The sequence below is a fragment of the Lissotriton helveticus genome, chromosome 12, assembly GCF_964261635.1.
Source record: "Lissotriton helveticus chromosome 12, aLisHel1.1, whole genome shotgun sequence".
Lineage (NCBI taxonomy): Eukaryota > Metazoa > Chordata > Amphibia > Caudata > Salamandridae > Lissotriton > Lissotriton helveticus.
This window is the reverse complement of record NC_136073.1, coordinates 450,666,596-450,688,607: the sequence shown is the minus strand read 5'-3', so window position 1 is coordinate 450,688,607 and position 22,012 is coordinate 450,666,596. Positions and strand designations below refer to the sequence as shown.

At 39.9% G+C, this 22,012-nt stretch overlaps 1 protein-coding gene across 3 annotated transcripts in view; it reads right to left on the bottom strand.

Moving 5' to 3' along the window:
• DUS2 (dihydrouridine synthase 2) overlaps positions 1 to 22,012 on the bottom strand; it is a 507,948-nt gene that overhangs the window by 397,535 nt on the left and 88,401 nt on the right. For all 3 annotated transcript variants that reach the window (XM_078669057.1, XM_078669059.1, XM_078669058.1), the window contains exon 3: positions 16,643 to 16,688. In XM_078669057.1, the coding sequence (XP_078525183.1) occupies positions 16,643 to 16,688 (46 nt within the window). The remainder of the gene's footprint in view (positions 1 to 16,642; positions 16,689 to 22,012) is intronic.

Below are 22,012 nucleotides of genomic sequence, written 5' to 3'. Positions count from 1 at the left end.
GCGAGATCCTAAAACAACCAACGGAACAACACCTTCTTGCAAAAGGAACCAGACCATGCAATAATTGTAACAATTGCCATAATGTCATAATAGGAAATACAATGACACATCCAATGAAAGGATTTAAGATTAACCTTAAAGTTACAGCTACATGCGATTCCAACAATCTTATTTACCTTTTGAAATGCCCGTGTGGAAAGGTGTACGTAGGCAAGACAGAACGCAAACTAAAGATTCGCTTAAATGAACATAAGTCCAGCATTAGAACAAAGAACCTAAAATCTTCAGTGGCATCACATTTTTTGGAAATGAACCACAATATATCCCAATTAAAATTTATGGCATTAGAAATCATTCAAAAAGCAGAAGGCAGAGACAACAACAGGATACTGTTACAACGTGAAAATTACTGGATTTATAAACTTAATTCGACCAAGCCATTTGGTCTAAATGAACGTGTGGAATTTTCTTGTTATTTATGACACTTATTCTACAGCACTCAATGTGCCGGTCTGTTCTGAAATCTTGTTTGTTGACCACGCATGTAATTCAAAGAATGTAACTTATATACCAGTTAGCTTTATTTGTATTTATTTTTCATGTAATTATTTATTTACACATCATTTTGGATGCATCCCATTAGTTATAATCCACGTTAGCAGCATCTAGTGCCAGTCTGTCTTTCAGCTCTATAGTTATCTCACACTGTAGTCCGTTTTTTAGCTTATAAACACACGACCTAGCTTTTTCCCGGCTTCTGTTTCAAAGCCGAGGGAACACTTCCGGTTCAACCTTGCCGATTCGCGGCATCGGAACTTTACGAACTACAGAGAAATGTAAGTTAATCTGAAAGCTAAGCATCGCCCTTGGCGCGCTGTAAACTTGCGCATAATGCAGAAGTGAGATCCTAAACGGACAAGTATCTTTAGAGTGTTAGCGTGTACACATTTGTTTAATTTATCACCTAGAGTGATTTAACTATAGCTCACGTTCTTTAAGTAGATGCACATTAGAGTAGTGAAAGCTGATACATACACACGGGTGTCTCCAAGGGATTAAGGAATCTTTATTTTATTTCAGTAGCTTGATGGATGAATATTACAATGCGCTATTGTCTTCATTTTGTAGATGCTCCCCGATGAAGGGCGGTGGCCCGAAATGCATTGGAGCAGGGTCTAATAATTTGCATTTTGTGAACTGGAATGCATCTTTGAACTGGAAACATTTCTCAGTAACTAAATATGTTGATATGAATGGAATATCACGTTTGAAAAATCAATGAATACTATATATGGAAAGAGATTAAATACTGATTGAATCTTGAACACTTTTATGTGAATTTTTTGGAGGAATACACCAGACTGAGTGCCTTGGGGATGTCATCAATGATCCATTGATCACACGCATTTTTCAATTCGAGAAATTCGCCCGAGGGTGATGGGCGATACCTAAGTGCACCTAAAAACTATTAACCCACCCACATAACACGTGAAAAAGCAGTGCACGGCTCTCATATATTCTAATTCTAATAACGCTATTTTATTCACCAGTAAACCAAGCATTATTAAGGCGGGTTATTTTTGTAGACGCGGTAAAATTTTTCGCAGCATGATGTTTAGGTAATAAAACGTCTCTGTGGACCTTTCTGCGACCTTTAATATGTCTGGTCCATAGGTCTAGGATAAAACTAAATCCTAAATACAACTAACGTTATGCATGAAACTAACATGAACATTATATTATAGTACCGCAGTGGGCACGCTAGGCTTAATGATTGCAGGGTTATGCCTTAATTAACGTCTTAAACGAGTCTGCTCAGATAATACTCAGTAATTTAAAACTACGGGCTGAAAGCTCCAGCCGGTCAGTTGCCGTTGTAACAGCTCCTTACCTTGGGTTAAATGAACGGCCTCCCTGCACCCTCTCGCGTGTGTATCGGCATTACGATTAACGTAAAACTCTGGCTGTTTAAATAGACCCAAGTCTACCATTGGCTTGTGCCTGACCACCTGATGGGCTGTAACAAGATCTCCTATTCGTTACTGCGACGTGTTACGTCAAGATGTTATGTTCCCGGTTTTGTGAACACTAACTTTATTATCACCCAAATGCGGGAGCAGTATGTCATTATTGTTTAATCTATGCTCGAAAATCGTTCGAAAGGAGTTTTGGTACTCCTACAGAAATAAAGGTCATTTATATTATTGAAATTATACATATTATGAATCCAATGAGGGCTATTTATTACTTTGATTAAAAGCACCCCGCATCTCTACGAAGCATTAGTTATCACAAAGTTATCTATTAGTGTAATGATGTTGACAACAAATCCATCAAATTATACTAAAAAGGGATGGTATATCCCTAAAACGAACGGGACTAAGTTTAATAATTTCTGTGTGGTTATGCATGATAAGGAGCCAAAATACCTCATACAATACGCTCCCAGTCCTCTTTACTGTTAAGTCCATGTCTAACGGTGTTTAATTGGGACATATAGTATTGTTCTCTTTTCTTCCTTTTGCTATTAATGTCACCTCCTCGGCTGTTCATTTCAATTACTTCTAGGCCACACCAAGACAGATCATTATTTTTATGTCCAGCCTCTGTCCAATGATCTACAAGGGGGGGCACCTCTCTTATGATTTCTGATTGCTGACCGATGTTCATTTAATCTCACGCTTATCTCCCTAGAGGTCTCTCCTATATATGCCAGATTATACAGACACTTTATCAGATAGATAATGTTCTTAGTGCGACAATTAATGAAACTCTTGATTTTAGAACATGTTCCCTTATGTTCAATATCATTGCCTTTCAGAATACTACTACAATTGTTACATGCAAACATACCCGTGGGCAGTGGTGCGTGATCAATACAGGGTTAGTGAGTAAACTTCTCTTCCCTGTAGGTGTGGACCAAACTATTTTTTATTGTTCGATTTCTCCTATAAGACATCATGGGTTTAGGTAATTGTTCTTTTTTGTTATTCATCAATAAGTGCCAATTCTTTTTTATTATATTTTTTATTTTATTACTCATGGGGGTAAAATTAGACACAAAGATAAGAGGTTGCTTACTTGACTTAGGTTCTTTGGGTGTGAAGAACGAGTCTCTGTTTTTTGCTCTTTTATAAGCATGACGGATCATCCGTTTAGGATATCCTCTGTCTAAAAACTTCTTTTTTAAAACATCTGCATGTCTATCAAAGTCTTTTACAGTAGTACAATTCCTTTTCAATCGTAAAAATTGGCCAAAAGGAATATTGGCCTTTTGGCAAGGGGTGTGGTTACTTTCATAATGGAGCATAGTGTTTCCATCCGATGGTTTAGTATAGAGCTCTACATTGAGGCAACCACCCACCTCTTTAAAAATTCACATCAAGGAATTCACATCTATGTCTGTCTATATGGGATGTAAATTTAAGGTTACAATCACCTAGGTTTAGCCAATCAATAAATTCCAGCAGCATTTCTTTAGAACCTGTCCAAATAAAAAAAACATCATCAATGTATCGTACCCATTGTGATACATTTTAAAAAAAAGGGGCTAACTGATTAAAAACATGTCTCTCCTCAAATTGCGCAACATAAAGGCAGGCCAAACGTGCCCAATGCGGTACTATAATATAATGTTCATGTTAGTTTCATGCATAACGTTAGTTGTATTTAGGATTTAGTTTTATCCTAGACCTATGGCCCAGACATATTAAAGGTCGCAGAAAGGACCACAGAGACGTTTTATTACCTAAACATCATGCTGCGAAAAATTTTACGGCGTCTACAAAAATAACCCGCCTTAATAATGCTTGGTTTACTGGTGAATAAAATAGCGTTATACCACTTAACAGGAGTGAAAACGCAAAATAGCAGTTGCCTTATGGAGCCTAAACTGATACAGCCAACCCGGTTTTTTGTATAACACCTTAAAGTCTGAATACGGGTATTTCTACTATATTCTATATTTATCCTTTTCACCAACAAATTGAATTTAACCAATCCCGACTCCAAATTCCAATATACGGATATTTCCCCGTGAAAATAAGCATATTGGCAAACAAAGCTGCAGCGGCAGAATTCTTAATTTACACACGCATTTACCCCTCAGTGCATTTTGGTAAGTGCTTGTTATGACCTTTGGCAAATAAACTTCCCAGGGAGCCTAGAGTATGTTTCTAATTATACGACACTCAAAAATTTTGTTTCTTCGATTGTAACTTGAAACTGACTACAGAAATCGGTGGCCCCTCTAAGACGTGAAGTGGAAATATATTCGGATTTTAAGGTAATTTAATTCCCGAGAGTTGTGGTACAGTAAAAGGATCTCTCCAAGTTCGGAGTGGGATTATAATAGGCATTCCCTTTTGTTCCTTTAAGGAAAGAATTCTCTCTGATGCGAACAGCAGGATTGAGCTGGCACATCCAAAACCAAGGGTTCATGGTTAAAAAAAACTTGTGTTGTATTGAACAAATTCATCTAAACCAATAACCTACAGCTGAGGTATGGGCTTAGTATATATGTTTAATATTTGGAACAACCTAGCAAACTCCATATAGAGATGATTGCTATAAATGCCTCTCATACAGAGAATACACTTTTTATCGCAGGGACTATAAGAGAAAGCGTGCCCGATAAGAGTGTTCTCTTACATTTAGTTCTTAATAAGTGGAACTGATAACGTTTGAGTGACTAATTATAGACAATGCACATAAGAATGTTCTAATGTTAGTAGAAGAGGTAAACTGCAATTTATGTTAAAAAGATGGTTTTTACTGTTGTAAATACTGCCTACTGACCACTAGTGACAATATGTTTATCTGTTAACTGTTACAAAATGTAATTGGATTTGTCAAGTAATTATTTGTTCTCTGTCATTTAGAAATTGTCCTGATGAAGGTGTAAGAATTTGTATATATACCGAAACGCTGCGTCGACAACCACTTTTCTCACACAACGTTACCTGTATCATAAAAATTGTTTTTACCCTTTGTGATGTATTTTAATATTTGTTTTTAACTATGTTTTTTTAACATCCTAATTAATTGTGAAGTCAATATTGATTGCTTATGTATTGTTTTTGAATAAAAGGAACAAATGTACTTTGACATAAGGAACGAATATCTTTATTTCTCTATATAATATAGTCTTGCTCACAGTGGTGTATTATTTCAGTATGGCAGTGGTATTATGTTTGTTATATATATTATAATTGGTTCTTTTTGCTTCTTAACTGTGGATGGTTTTTGGGACAGTGTATTTTTCTGGTCTCCTATTGGGTAGCCGGTAGTAATTTCCACGAGATTGAATTCCCGCTTGAGAGACTGGCACGAGGAGAGTTACACTCACTGCTGTTGCCGAACAGCAGGATCCCCCGGACAGTCACCCGCTTTTCCACACGGCCCTGCTATGCTGGAGAAGAGCACTGGCATACACCTCATCGGCAAAGCCATACGCGACGAACATTCCTTTGCTGGGTATTCCGACACCGCAGGGCAGGACCACAAGGCAGGTACTACGCCCATGGAAAGTGAATGGGATCGAGGAAGTGGGTGCATTCTTTGGGGACGGGACCCTGCTAGACCACGAGTCCTTTCAACAGATCACAGGCGCCCCCCCCGATTGTATTTATTGCATGCCGCAATATCTCACTATATCCGGAACACTTGGGCGCCACAGCGACTCCAGCCTACACAACACAAGTTAGTTCACTTATTATATTATATGGGAACAGGAGGAGACTTGGTAAGATGGTTGTATACAGGGATCAGGGAACATGCAGCCATCCCACTCAACACACTCAGAGATACGTGGGCCCGGGCCACAGACGAAGTACTGACTGATAAGGCCTGGCAGATTATCATTGAGCACCCCAGGCGAGTATCACGGAATGTTAAATTTAGATTCATACAAGCAATGGTGCTGCACAGGGCTAATCTGACCCCGAAGAGACTACATAAGATGTTCATGAACTCCCCACGCACATGCCCACGTTGCGGGGAAGAGGCCGGATTCCTCCACATGCTCTGGGCCTGTGCACGCCTGCGGGGATACTGGGCGGGGATATGTCAGATACTGGGGACAGTTACTCAGATGCCGGTACCAGAGGAAGCACTGTACTGCTTAGTGGGGCTTCGTAAAAGACCCAAACAGTTGAAGGCCAAATTGAAATTATTAGATCTGTCACTCTTATTAGCGGTCAGGGCATTGACAATGAGATGGAAATCCCCCCGGACACCCCAAATGTCCGTGTGGCAGACAGACCTAGTGAAATGGGGCCGGGTGGAGGGGTCAGCCCTGAGAAAAGAGAAAGAGAAAGGACAAAGGAAATATCCCATAGCACAGGACTGGGAGGTAATGCTGATGGATCTGAAGGGGATGGACCTTATACTGTCACAAGGAGATAGGGTGTGATATTTACGAAGAGTTTAGAGTTGGTGGGACAAGTTATTCTGGCACCCAGGGTAGCGTACAGGACACAAGTATGCCTGCGTTAGGATCTGCACAGTTCCGTGAAGAATCAGAAGACACTGCACTATAGCTGTTTCACTGCGACCAGGAGACGAGGTTGGGACTGGGTGGGACTGTTGGGGAGGATAGGGAGGGTGATAAGGGCTGTTTTCTCCTTGATATGTTTAGCTGGACCCATAGTGCCAACATGGTACACAAACATGAGACTGTTGGACTTTATTATTGATGGTACATAAACTTTGAGACAGCACCACATATTGTAGGGAAGAAGGTAAACACGGTTGCGACAGTTAAGATGATTGACTTTTCAGCTTTTGGGAGGGGTGAAAAGATAAAAATGGGACTGATGGAAGTTACATGTGTTAATATGTAAAAAGGTCACCTTGATGTTATCAGTCTTGAATAAAGAGTTTAAAAACAAACAAACATCCGGAATGATTTAACAAAACTAACACTTTCCTAAAAAGCAATGTTTCCTCAAGATATATTATGAGTCTGTAGTTTGATAAATAGCATAGATTTGTGCGTAACCATGAAATCAGTAAGGCCAAAAACAATGGTCCTAAATAATGGAAAAAATGGGAGAAGAGGATGGAGATTTTCTTTTTTCCTTTATTTATTTAAAACAGAAACAATGGCATAACATTGAGTATCCTCAAAGTCATCCCTGTACAAAAGAAATGGGATTAACACAAAAAACAATGAGAGGTTGAAATCCATTTTAAAACAATGAGCTACATAATTACAATGATGATCCGGTCATCTGTTTCTCACATGGCCCATTGTCGTTTTCGCTATGTTAGCCTAATCATGCCCATTTTAGCTGCTTTGGTTTTGCACACAATATTAAATAATCACACTTGCATTTGTGCCACATTGTATTTTCACACAGGACGAGCACATGTTTTTGCATTTGATTATTTTCCTAGGATTTAGTCTGAACAGCCTAGGCAAGGTCAAACAACATTGCCCCTTGTTTTTCTCTCTGGCCAGGTACTAGCACCTAGGCAAAATAAAGGAATGCAGCTGCTGTTCTTAGATACAAATATCTTGTCATATAACAGAGGGCAGAAGTTCTGGAAAAACACACACAGAGCGAAGGTCCTCAGACGAGAGTTCTACGCCAGGAGAGATGTAGAATATCCACCTATGTATGCTAAGGTACGGGGTCCGCCACTAAACCCAGAGAGCTATACAGTATAACCAATTACCTTCAGTAGTACGGCAGGGGGTTAGGCAGAACTGTCAGATAACATGACAGGGCTTTTCGTGGTATATGGTTTATTAACCATGCTAATTATATTATTGATATGTATTTGTTTTCTAATTGTGGTGAAATTATTGCATCTTAGTGCACAATAGCTTAAATAAACATTGTAAACTTCCCTCGTGTCTCTTTTTCCTCTTACTGTGGACAAGTACGAGTGAGAGAGAAAAAGGGTGCGTCCTGTTACCAAAATCCCTGAGAGGGTAGAGTGTGTTATGTTCTGGGGTACCAAATCACTTGTCTCTCTAGAGCGATTAGGAGGACAAGTGAGGCACTACAGCTAGTCGGACTCAGACTCCTAGATACTGATGTGGTATTGAGACTCAGTCCCCTACATACTGATGTTCTATGGTCCCAAGCATAGTTCTGTTCCTGAGCAGAATCCCTGCAACAATCCAATTTTTCTAAAAATACGGAACTAAAGTACGCATTGACTTTTCAACCCCATAAGCAAAATCAGCACATTCTTCATCAGGATAGCAAAATATTAATATGATATTAACCCCTTCACTGCGGGGCTGTTTCCCCACGATGTGCAGGAGGGCGGGGGGCGCGCACAGCGCCCAGGTGCTCATGAAGAGCTTAGCTCGTCATGAGCCACGGCGCTCCGGTGCTCATGACGAGCTGAGCTCGTCATGACCGCGCCCGTTTTAATGGAACGCTCAGCACAGCAGGGGAATCAGCCCAGCTTGCGAGCGTTCCATTAAACGGGCGCGGTCATGACGAGCTCAGTTCGTCATGAGCACGGGAGCGCCGTGGCTCATGACGAGCTCAGCTCGTCATGAGCACAGGAGGGGTTAAACAAACAATCTGAGTATGCAGACAGCCCTAGAGATCATCTGCCAAAAAACAGAGGTAGTGGAAGAGAAAGGAAAGACAGGGAGGAAGGAAGAAGAGTAGAAAGGCATGACAGAATGAATACTAAGAACGAAAAAGGAAGAAGAGAGGCTGAATAAGAAGTGAATGAAGTTGAACAAAGAAGAGAAGATGAAAATAAAAATAAAAATGGAAACTGAATGTGTTCAGGGTAGAGCTCCTCCGCACGATGCATGGAAACACGAGGTGCTTCTCCACAGAACTTTCTTCAAGCAGTTCAGACTTCCATTCAGCCTCTTCTCTGCTGGTCTCTTCCTCCCACCTGTTTGTTCTCTCTCTACCCTTCCCTAATCTTTTATCAGACTCCTTCTGTTTCCCCCTCTGACATTTGTATCTCTTTTCTTCGACCTTCAAGCTCCTTCATTGCCTTCTCTTCAAACTGCCCTCTTTCTCAGCCAACTCTCTCCTTCCTTCCCTTTCTTCAGCCCTTTTAGAATGCCTCCAGGGCATAGACCTCCCCCAAACCCCTCCCTCATCTCCCCCATTTCTCCCATTCCCCTCCCTCATCTCCCCCATTTCTCCCATTCCCACTCTCTATGTAGTATTCTCTCCTCTTGTTTCCCTTCCCTCTGCTTTGCCTTTTTCCCTTTCCCTTACCCACACCTTTCCCTCTCTCTGCTCGTCTCTTTCTCAAATCCTCTCATTACTCTCCCCTCATCCTCTCTACCACACTCACCATCCTCTCTCTCACCCCCACTCCCAGCTGACTACTCTCACTCAGCCGAATTCTAACACAACAAGCCTCAATTCCTTTTACAGAGCCCCTCTAAGAAAACCAAGGATATCATGTTTTGAAGAATAAGGATAGGAAAACATCAACATGTACAACACAACTAAACTAAATACCCGCTTTACACACTTGTAAGCGTTACTGAAAATCTCAAACTCTGGTTTTCCTTCGACAGCCCACCAAAGGGAAAACCTAAAACATGCAGATAACAGTGTGCATCCTAAGGACTGGAAGCAATGACAGAATTAGTGGAAATTCGCAACACTGGCCTTCTACCATTGGAAAACTTAAAGGAAAGGGCTTGAACACTAGGCCAAGGTACACAACGCAACAAAATCCTAGAAAGGGAGGGCTCTTTTAACTTTAAATTATGATTTTGGTGGTGGTTCTGTGTAATGATTAACACACTCTAGTATTCACTCTTTAAATTTAACTCGAACAGTGGTTTATTCAGTTAAACTCGAGCAAAATGTTTACAGATTTTCTCACCCGAAAGAGAGGTTTTAAGATCATTCATTTTTCATTACTGCAGGATTGAGAATTAGACAGCCATTTCTCTATAACTACTGGCCCTTTATTTGCATTTTCAGATTCTGGAAAGGTTGGTGCCATAAAATGTGTACAAATTACCTTGTAAATACATTTAACATTGACGCCATTTGTGTTCGTGCAGGGACACCCATCAAGAATGTCCATTCTCTCCGCTGCTCTTAGAACTGGCAGTGGAACCACTTGCATGTGTGGCCAGAAAGGCATTAGTAGATAGAGGAGTCCCCCCTAGAAGATGCTGCCGGTTTGGATACTTCAGATTTGGTTCAGGGAATGGAATGCTTTACTGCGGGAACCGATTTGGAGCTGAGCTCGGCACGGATGTCCTGAAATGCCCAAAGACTGTGGGGAGGCTTGAGACTCCTGAACTGTGAGTTACACTTCTTATCAGCCCACCTCTAATGGCTGGCCTGATGGCTAGTGGGACTTAACATGAAGGAACTGGGGGAAACAGGTGCTCCACAACAAAAGGGGGACTAGAATGCACTGCTGCTGGAGGTGGAGCTGCGACTGCAGCGGCGGTGTGTCCTGCTTACCACTGTAAGCTGTTACAAAGACCCGTTGGCATAAGCTGTTTGCGCCCAGACTCCCTTTAGTGCGACTTCTCACCTCTAGAGGGGGCACTTCACGGAGAGGAGCCGCAGAGAATGGAGCTGAATGGGTACCGAGTCTGTAGGTGATTGCTATGAGGAGGGAACACTTCGCACTATGGACACCCTGGTGGATGAGGAAGGGTTACTCCTCTAAAAACAATTTCTGATGTATAGAATGCTAAATTGCTCGTTATTTCTTCTGTGGGGGAGGAATCCCACGGACATGCATACACATGACCTTCTACAGGCCACCTACGGCAGTGTGTGTAGGATAGTTTTGAGGACTTATAAACCATTCTAGCTATTGACGCTTACTGATCTCACGTCTTTGCGCACCAGATGGGAATGGGCAGTGGAACACAATTTAGAGGGAAGGAGTAGGAACAGACCTTGGATCATGTTCACAGGGTATCCAGAAATAAAGGATGCTGTAAGGGATGGATAGAAGAGGATAGCACAAAAACATAGCTGATTTATGCTTGGAAGTAATAACGGCCTTTCTTGGGGAGGAAGACAGGGTAGGGCCATAGTCACATCAAACAGAGGTGCGAGAAGCACGCCTGAGCTCAAGCGTTACTTAAACTGTGAAAAGCATTGTATGCCACTAATCCAGTCCTTACAGGGAGGTGGGTGCACGGAGGGGGTGGGCAACAGAGTGCGTAAGTAGCTCCTGATGACTGGAATAAAGTGGGCTCATGTGCTAATTGATAATGTTGTTGCTATGGTAAATCAGAAGATGCACTTCAGAAGATTGTGTACGATATGAAATCATAGGCTTGATTAATAATGTACTTGTATAACATACTAGCAGCAAAAGAGAATATTGACACCATGTAACCGATTGAAACATTTTAATAGAAAGAGTTTAAAAAAAATAAAAGCTGATAGATCATTTCCCACTGGCTAAGAATCCCAATGTTTACAGCTACAGAAATAGCTGGAAATCATGGTTTTATCAATATTTGGACTTTGCAAGGTATGATGGATAGAGATGGATGCGCAATGCACACTATCACAGTTACGTAGATTCTTTAAATATCTAGTTTTCAAAAATAAGTGGAGTTGGTAAGTTTTCCTGGTGGCCAGGCAAACCCGGAACCAAAAACTGAAGACATTCAAGCTTGTCAAATTTAAATGCCACACATTCGGACAACATGCCATACACATGAGCCATAGGAGGTCAATGAATGTGATGATGGTTCTGCCAGGATCCTCAGCTCCCCACTCAATTTAGAACAACCAAAGACCCTTGGCATTTCAGCCCCAGGTCACAACTGCGAACTGCTGTTCCCAAGAAATCTAAATTGCTAATGGTAAATAAAGGCCCAAAAAAGTACCTAATTGGTAACAACCCGTACCAATGGATCCCGAACATAGCACTGAAATACTGAATGAATGTTGTAGACGCTAAACACTTAGTTCAAATTTCAGTTCAGGTGTCAATCCATTTCTGGATGAAAGGGTAGTAACGATAGACAGGCATTTGTAATAAAGGAACTAAAATATTCACTATTAGGAACAGTCTTCTGAAATATGGGAATACTCACCTATCCTCTCCACAGACAGTGGATACCTTTTCACAGCTACTATGATCTAAACGAATTGCCCTGAAAAAGGAGTATCAAAAATGTTTTAGTGTTTGGATGTAATGATCGGCTGTGGCCTGAGGAAATCTTGTAGCAACCAGCAGAAAAAGCGATATCCAACTGCAGTAAAATTTACTAAGGCTGAAAGGTAGCGAGTCTACTGAGACTAAATTAATCATATTTATTTCGACATATTTGAAGTCTTAAATTGCATAGATAAGTCTTAAATCGTGTAGACAATGAAAATAAATCTATCGATTGATTTAGATTGGCAAATATTACATGATAAATCATTGTGTTACCAATTCAAAGAAAAAATATGATTTGCACAACAATGGGGGAGGGAGGGCTTGAGAGATCTGGTCATGGAAAAAACTTTAGCGTTAAGAAATAGAGGACCCCTGCTAATGGGGTAAAAGTTGTTTAAGGCAGGGATCAATAAATCAATGTAAAGGCTTGAGGCAACAAAAGAATATAACCATCTTACGTGAATAGTAATTAGAAAACAAAAAAATCAGATACTGTTTTATCCAAAAGTACAAAACATGCTTTTATTAGTAATATTTAATGCAGTAACCTAGCCCATTCATACTATCTCAATCGTATCATCATACACACCATACCACAAAATGACTCAAATGAAAACATTGTCACAATAGTAACAGCAATACATTGATATAGTACTTCTTGATGTATACAATTGTTAACTATTTGTTCTCAAATGTGTTTGATTTCACAAAAAGGTAGGGCAAAACATTGTGGCACAAATGACAGTCCTCATATTCTACGCACGTTTCGGCACCGATGAAACAAAGACGGATGTGTCCTGAGGTCCCGTACCAACTACAATAATTCAATTTCACCTGTTAATGAGTTCGCATATCACGGTTATCCCCACATGGAATAAATCAGTTAAGCGCTCAGCTGTATCAAATCAGCAGTACTTTCTCTGCTAAAGAACTGCACACATCAGTCTTTGATACATCGGTCTATCTAGAACGAAGCACAAGACGCAGTCGGCTACAGGTGCTAACCCTAGTGTAAGACATTCAAACGGGGTAACAGCCTCAATAACGAAGCCTTTACAACGAATTAATTGAACAACAAATTCCAAACAACGACCTTTCTATGAACCACTACATCATTAACCACGACTTACACAAACAACGACTTTCAACTCTTTGTAACATCCTGGGCTACCCAGTGGATCGTGAACCTCTCAGGGCCTTACTGGACATTCACAGGGTGCGGGCCAGTCCAACTGGGGACAGGATACTGTGGACCTTCACCCATTTTGTTAGCGTGAATAGGGTGCCAACGAGAAACATTTTTTTTTAACCACAGTGTAGTGTGAGTTATGTCCAAGCTTGAGCAGGCACTTTCTTTCTCGCACTCCCGCCACACGCGCAATAAATTTTTATTTTAACACCATTTTCAGGAATGGTGAGCATTTTAGGCATTCTTTAATACACCATACCACAGAAGATGTTTATTTTATAGCATATTTAATTTGAAACAGAGTGAACTACATCCAGAATCAGACAGTTAGTTTTCTTTAACATGTTCTTGCCTCATCACTTTGAACACATTCTACACCACCATGAGCTGAATTTTCAAAGTTTATTTTCATGGGACTCTATCTAGTTCCAGTGAAATCACATTGACTTTGCTTATACTAGTTGCCGCAAATCCAGCATCTTCTTTGACCAGCAGCAGGTGGACTTGCATAGCAAACCAGTGTTGGTATTTAACAAGAACACAGTAGCTTTAAGCATTTACTAATGTCTTATTGTAATTCGCCCATCTCTGTAAACAATGAATATCTAATTGATAATTTGTTACTTTAAAGATTATTAAATTAAAATTGCTTATTATAAAAATCATGTTTAATTTAATGACATGTTTTTCCACGTTTCAAACATGCGTGTTTTTTAAGAACACAGTGGTATGTTCAGGGAATGAGCCAATTGAATAATATTCGTAGTTTAGGAAGTTGTTGTTAAGAATGTAGTGGTTTGGCTTTGTTCGTGGTTTGGAATTCGTGGTTCAGGAATTCGTTGTTAAATCATATAACCATTCGGGGAGACGATTGTCTTCACTGCTGATAAAATATCGGATACCATCGTGGTTAAGCTGTGGTCTTTTGCTGACGAAGGCACTTCCCAGTGCCGAAACTCGTGTCATTTGTTTCACAATGTATTGTCGTAACTTTTGTGAAATCAAACACATTTGAGAAGAAAATAGTTAACAATTGTATATAAAAAAGTACTACATCAATGTATTGCTGTTGTTACTATTGTGACAATGTTTTTATTTGAGTCATTTTGTGGTATGGTTTGTATGAAGATACAATTGAGATAGTATGAATGGGCTATGTTACTGAATTAAATATTACTAATAAAATCATGTTTTGTACTTTTGGATAAAAACAGTACCTGATTTGGTTCTTTCTTTTTCTAATTACCATTCCTGTGAGATGGTTATATTCTTTTGTTGCCTTAAGTCTTTACATTGATTAATGGAAAAAACCTTAACATAAGGGATGTAGTAGACATCCCCATATTGGCAAAAAATATGAAATACCGACATATTCTACCCAAGATACAAACAACTGCATGCACAATATTAAATGTCCATGCATGTTTATGTGCGATGGTAAAAGGTTTATCCTGGTGGACAGATAATAAATAATACTCAGATTCGAATGAGGAATCACTGGTGGTTATGCATTTCATGGAACATCACAATCTGAATTAAATGAGGTTTCAGATTCTATAAGCAGTGGTACCGAGAGGAAATTAACAATGAGCGTCAAGGCATGGTGGTTTGATAAAGTCAGCATGAGGGCCTGTCTGTAAAAACAGTACTGAAGTTCTTTCTTGTGAATGGTTCTATTCGGGATGGCGCGCTATTCAGAGACTATGATAGACACGGGAACAGACCCTGAAGGGATGAGAGGGAAGTCTCAGAAAGGATGAGTTCGGAGTAGAGACTGGATTAAGGGGAAGAGGAAATATTGCGGAGCAGAATGGCTGTTTGGTGCCCTGGAAGGCTAGCATGCTGTGCTCTCGATTTCTTTGCGATATTACGTGAAGTGAAACGGGTATTTTGGATAAATGCTGTTCAATATAACCTGAATTAACGGTTACAAGGTTGTATAAGAATCATAATAGATGTATTTTATTCTTAGACAATTTGAGCGTGCTTCTGAAAAAGAGACGCTTGTCTCGAAATGTACTGGGATTCATTAACGCGTCTGAATAGAAATTTGTCAGAAAGAAAATCACTTTGTATTAAAAATTGATAGGCTGGATTCTAAGTAATAGTGGTGATTTATTCATGATATAGAAAAAAGTGCGTTATAGTTCAGTGACGGGCAGTTTTTAATTAGGTACAACGACTGAGACACCTAGCAAGCACAATCACATAGGGAAACCTATTAAAGTTGCTAATCACAGAAACATTTTTAGAGTGAGAGATTGGTTTAATATAAACCTACTAGAGGAAGAGAGGAGCACCTTGTGCAAGCATGCCCTGTTTCCGGAACCTTTTCTATTTTTTCGTGTGGCAATAATTATCCCTGGTGCTCAGGGGCATTTCATGTCTTCTCCTCGGAGGCGGACAGTGGAGAAAAGACATTAATTCGCTCCCCCATGACAACAGAAACAAAGACAAGTGGCTGAGAACAAAGATAGCCAACTCCTGCTTGTGCCAGGATGCCTGGCTCTCCACTCTATTTTCGTTTTTTTGCTTCAGAAATATTGGATTATATTGTTTATTGGGCATATTAGGTCCATGGAAAGAGGCAGATCGGGTTAACACATTCGCTCCCCACTTCATTGTTTAAAAAAAAAAAAAAAACATTATTTTTCATTGATTTTCAGATATCCACAGGAGCATATATAATTATTTCCTACAATATGTGAGCGTAAATTAGCAAAAACTGAAGAAACAAAAACAAACAAGCCTGCGTCATATACCTTTTCATCAGTGTTGTTATTTCCTATTTTTGGTTTCTCAAACAATGAAACGTGGTATCCAGTGGGCAACCCAGGTCCCCTAAGGCGGCAAATGGAGGGGGTACATCTGATCTGCTCCCCATCTCAAATGATGCCCCTCCCCAATGGATTCCTACCCTGGTAGGAAAGAAAGTCTTTTAGGAGGACACTGGTGTCCCTTCAGGAAAAATATCTGGTTGGGGATCCCCCGAGCAGTCACCCTTTAAGTTTAAGGACGGTTGGAAAGAGGAGATTCTTCCCTTTCAATGATGCCTCTCCCATAATTATTGCTGCCTGGTGTGCGCCAATCCCATGTAATTTCTTTAACAAGAATGGCAAAATGCCCATGGCACACAGTCATTCCTCCTTCCCACTAAGGAAGGAGGCAGGATGATGCCTTAAAATAGCAAAACACATGCCTGCTATAAAGCAATGTTATTGATCCTTTCCCCTCATGTAATATTTAGCATAATTTAATAACATCAAGACACACAGTTCCTGGCTGTTGTATTTAATTCCACTCAGGGCCGAACCACTTACAATATCTAGCAGAATTGAAGAAAACAATACTTGCCATTTACAATTCTCCTGCACTGGAGCACCTTTATGTCAATGAGTTCCTAGAAACAAACAAAATACAACACTAAAATGAATGACAATAATATTAATGACCTAACACAACAAAGTTAATAAACTCTCAATATTACAGGAGAGCTAGTTTGTCTTAACTTGTGAAGCCCCTCCCTTTGCCCAGTTGGTTCATCTTATGTCATGATTGTTCTATGCCTTTCCCCTTTGCTTAGTTCCATGTGGATCAGCATTTGTATGGCGCCCACCTAGAAAGAAAAGGGGGTCTCGAATTCCCTTATATTGAGTGTTTAGACAGTCGGTGTCCCTGACAGCAAGTGAGGGTACATGTGATTAAAAGAGAGCTTTACATATTAAAAATATATTTATAATGATGTATCGGCTAGAGATGTTGGCGCTCGTTTGCTTCAGAAGGAAACTAAAACACACTCAACCAACTGTTAGTACAATTTATATGACAACAGATTTAATCAGCAATCAGATGTACCAATGAAACATATGATTTTTACATTTTAGTACACGTTTAAAAACAGAGGTCTGCTATAAAAACAGAGGTCTGCAAAGAAATCAACGTAAAATACAATAGGCCATAATCTGAAAACGGGAGACCAAACCAGGTTTCTTGTTGAACCTGCTTTGAAGGAACAGGTGACTCAACCTGGAAATATTCACACCTCTTAAATATCTGCTTTGCAACTTTTCTGTTGTAATATAATAAATTAATTACGTGTGGCATTGTAGTTCAGAGGAAATTGGGCAAGAACTTTTCCCTTTCAGGAAACAGTTTGATGTTTGAACATTTGAACTGAACGAAGTTGATTTCTGCTCATTACTGTACTGGAGGACGATGCAGGTAAATCCTATAAATTTATTCACGAATGCTCAGCGGCAGTGCGGTCAAAAGGTCAACATATATTGGTCGGAACTGATTCAAAATAGGGTCAGTTGACAATATTTTAGTCTTTGTATGTAATTTCGGATTTCCTTACGGCTACTTATAATAGTAATTGAAACAATCTTCAAAAATCAACATATTCCTACTCATCACATGCCTTCATTCTCACAGACTTCTACCCGGGCACTCGTGCATGTCAACATGAACATGTCAGTGACTAAAACATATAAAATTATAGTCGGATAACAGCGAATCAGGTGAATATTTACCACTTAGGGGGTCTGACAAATCTAATAGATGACGACAGCTAATGATACCTCTCTGAAAAATCAACTAGTTACTTAACTTCGTAAAGACGCTTTCTGAGGGATTCTCGCTCTAACCGGAGATTAAGCACTTTAGGAATATCCACACATTCTCAGCAATGTTACTGCGCTGACAGGAGGCGTCATGTGGCTGTGCAGAGACTCCATTCCGCCCAGGAAGTGAGGGAGCAGAGCCACTCATAAGCTACATCTGAGGAAACTGACTACAATTTCTTAATATTTTCCCTACCATACCCCCGATGCAGAACACTACAAAAACAAGCATTGGTAAAGCCAATAGGTCTAGGCAATCCGAGAGCCATGGGCATTGTCAATAGAAGTATCTTTTAGCCATGTATTATGGAGTGGAGCGGATGTATGTAGTGGGGAGTTGAAATATGTGTAGTGTAAATATGTGGCGTGGAGATGAGTGGATTTATGTGAAGTGTAATTATACTGCATGGTGTGGATTTATATGGCGTGGGGTTGTGTGGTGTGGATCTAAATTATGTAGCATGATGTTGAATTATATTGTATGCACTGCAATTATGTCGTGTGAAATTATGTGGGTTGTAGTGGAAATGTTTGTGGAACTGTGTTGCGTGGAATTGTGTGCCATTGAGTGGAGTTATGTGTAGTTCAATTATGTGGCAAGGTGTGCAGTGGATTTATTTGGATAGTAATTATGTTGTATTGAGTGTAGTGAAATTATGTGAAGTGGGATTATGTGTCATTGAGCGTGGCATGTGGTGGAATGGAATTATGTTGCATGGTGTTAAATCATGTGGCATGATGTGGTGTGTAATGGAATTATGTGGCTTGGTGTGGAATTACGTGGTGGGGAATGGAATTCTGTTAAGTGGAATTGTGTGGCATGGTGCAGAGTGTTATAGTTGGAGTGTTGCTATGAGGCATGGATTTATGTGGAATGTAATTATGTGGTATCTAATAAGTTGAATTATGTGGAGTTGAATGGCATGTGGAGTTGAATTATGTTGCATGGTGTGAAATTGTATGCCGCTGAATTGTGTGGTATGGAATTGTGTGGCATGGTGTGTAGTGAAATTATGTGAAGTGTAAATATGTAGCATGATGCGGAGTGGATTTATGTGGTGTGTAATTATGTGGTGCGAAGTGGCATGTAGTGAAGGTGAACAATGCGGCATGATGTGGAATCATTGTGTGGATTGAAATTATGTGGTGTGAAAATTATGTGGGTTGTAGTGGAATTGTGAGGCGTTCTGTGCAATGAAATTATGTGGCATGGTGTGTAGTGGAATTATGTGGATAGTAATTATGTGGTATTGAGTGTAGTGGAATTATCTGGAGTGGGATTGTTTGTCATGAGTCTAATTATGTGGAGTGGTATTGTGTAAAACATGTGGTGTGGTAGAGGTTAACCTCCCCACTGGAGATGCGCGCTCAGTTTATGTTGAAACACCAGGTTTCTTCACATTCTTAGATACATGAGTCAAAAACGTATTTCAACTTCTTTTCAACTGACTCAAATGTCCATTTATTCATCAAATGTCAAATGTATTCATAATTCATTTCTTATGGTGCACTTTTTATATTCCAATCATTCGTGGTCACCCAATGCATTTCGGGTCTATCAAAAGAGACCCTTCATCAGGGGTCTAAATAAATGAAAATGATACAGGACCAGAGTTAGCACTCCACTTACCAATATACATCATATCATAAATCAAACAGTGAATCAAATGACATAGAAGCTGATTAAGAGTAACAATGTAAACATGCTGAGTTTGTTAACAGAAATATTCAAATAGGTGTGAAAGCGTAAAACGAGTGAAGTAAACACCCAAACTTCTGCCGTAATCAAAGTGATGGAAACTGATTTCGTGACTGACAACATGTCAAATACGGCTCGGTGTGCGGCGTGAATGTTCAAAGCGTTCATGCGGTCCAAGTGCTGATATATATTTCACCCCAAAAGGACTGCGGAGCTATGCAAGTTCAAAAAGTTGGAAAGTGCAAATACAATAAACGAAACCAAACTTACGGAAAGACCAAGTTCAGCCGCGTTTCAAGTGCTATTCGGTATAACGAAAGTCACCTGATGTTTTAAACCAATGGGGATCACGCGTGTAAACGTGAGTGCTGTGTCATGTGATCTGAGGATTTCGGCTTCACGGAAATGTTCCCCACAGTGTAACGAAAGGACGTGAATAAAGTTGCGATTGCGCACATGCTACAATGTTCTAAAAAAGGAAAAGAAAACAAGCAACCTAAAATTCACATCAGTAAACAATAAAATGAAAGAAAATGTGGGTGGCGTTTCAAATTGAAAAACGAGATTGATTATTCTCAATATTCGTAAACGTGATGAGACAATATACATGTAAATATTTAGCAACAGTTCGTCAAGGGGAGAGAGAAATAGCGATCAACCAATGTTACAAGATCTCATTTTACAGAAAACAAGAATGTTCAATACGATCATTCATCCCCACCGGTTGTAGAGAATTTAATTTCTTGATCCAAAAAAATTCAGCTCTTAGTCTTTGTTTTGTAGGATCCATGTCTCGGAGTTGTGGCATCACCTCTAGTATCGTGAATCTTAATTGAGCGATTTGATGTCTGGCTTCTTGCCAATGTTGGGCGATGGTGGATTTCATGTTCATTAATCGTATATTGCTTTTGTGTTCCGTAATTCGGACTTTGATTTTACGTTCAGTTTGGCCCACATATTAAGATTCACGATACTAGAGGTGATTCTTGTTTTCTGTAAAATGAGATCTTGTAACATTGGTAGATCGCTATTTCTCTCTCCCCTTGACGAACTGTTGCTAATTATTTACATGTATATTGTCTCATCACGTTTACGAATATTGAGAATAATCAATCTCGTTTTTCAATTTGAAACGCCACCCACATTTTCTTTCATTTTATTGTTTACTGATGTGAATTTTAGGTTGCTTGTTTTCTTTTCCTTTTTTAGAACATTGTAGCATGTGCGCAATCGCAACTTTATTCACGTCCTTTCGTTACACTGTGGGGAACATTACCGTGAAGCCGACATCCTCAGATCACATGACACAGCACTCACGTTTACACGCGTTATCCCCATTGGTTTAAAACATCACGTGACTTTCGTTATACCGAATAGCACTTGAAACGCGGAAACGCGGCTGAACTTGGTCTTTCCGTAAGTTTTGTTTCGTTTATTGTATTTGCACTTTCTAACTTTTTGAACTTGCATAGCTCCGCAGTCCTTTTGGGGTAAAATATATCACGGCACTTGGACCGCATGAACGCTTTGAACATTCACGCCGCACACCGAGCCGTATTTAACATGTTGTCAGTCACGAAATCAGTTTCCATCACTTTGATTACGGCAGAAGTTTGGGTGTTTACTTCACTCGTTTTACGCTTTCACACCTATTTGAATATTTCTGTTAAACTCAGCATGTTTACATTGTTACTCTTAATCAGCTTCTATGTCATTTGATTCACTGTTTGATTTATGATATGATGTATATTGGTAAGTGGAGTGCTAACTCTGGTCCTGTATCAGGGCTCGACAAATCCGAAAAATGGTACTAGTCCTGCAGGTCTAGTACCATGGAAAATCCCCTCGACCTGACTCCAACCCACTTGACCTCCGTCTCTGAAAACGGAGCAAAAGTGACAAGATAACAAGATTTAAAGGCATGTTTATTGCTCATTTCCTTTGTGAGCAATAAAAATGCCTTTAAATCGTGTTATCTTGTCACTTTTGCTCTGTTTTTAAAGACAGAGGACTAAAGTTAGTTTGATTTCCTACTCGCCAGAAAGGGCGAGTAGGACCTAAAAATAGCTCGTCCTCATCCATTCTCCCTCGCAAATGCGAGAGGGCGAGTGGATTTGTCGAGCCCTGTGTATCATTTTCATTTATTTAGACCCCTGATGAAGGGTCTCTTTTGATAGACCCGAAATGCATTGGGTGACCACGAATGATTGGAATATAAAAAGTGCAACATAAGAAATGAATTATGAACACATTTGACATTTGATGAATAAATGGACATTTGATTCAGTTGAAAAGAAGTTGAAATACGTTTTTGACTCGTGTATCTAAGAATGTGAAGAAACCTGGTGTTTCAACATAAACTGAGCGCGCATCTCCAGTGGGGAGGTTAACCTCTACCACACC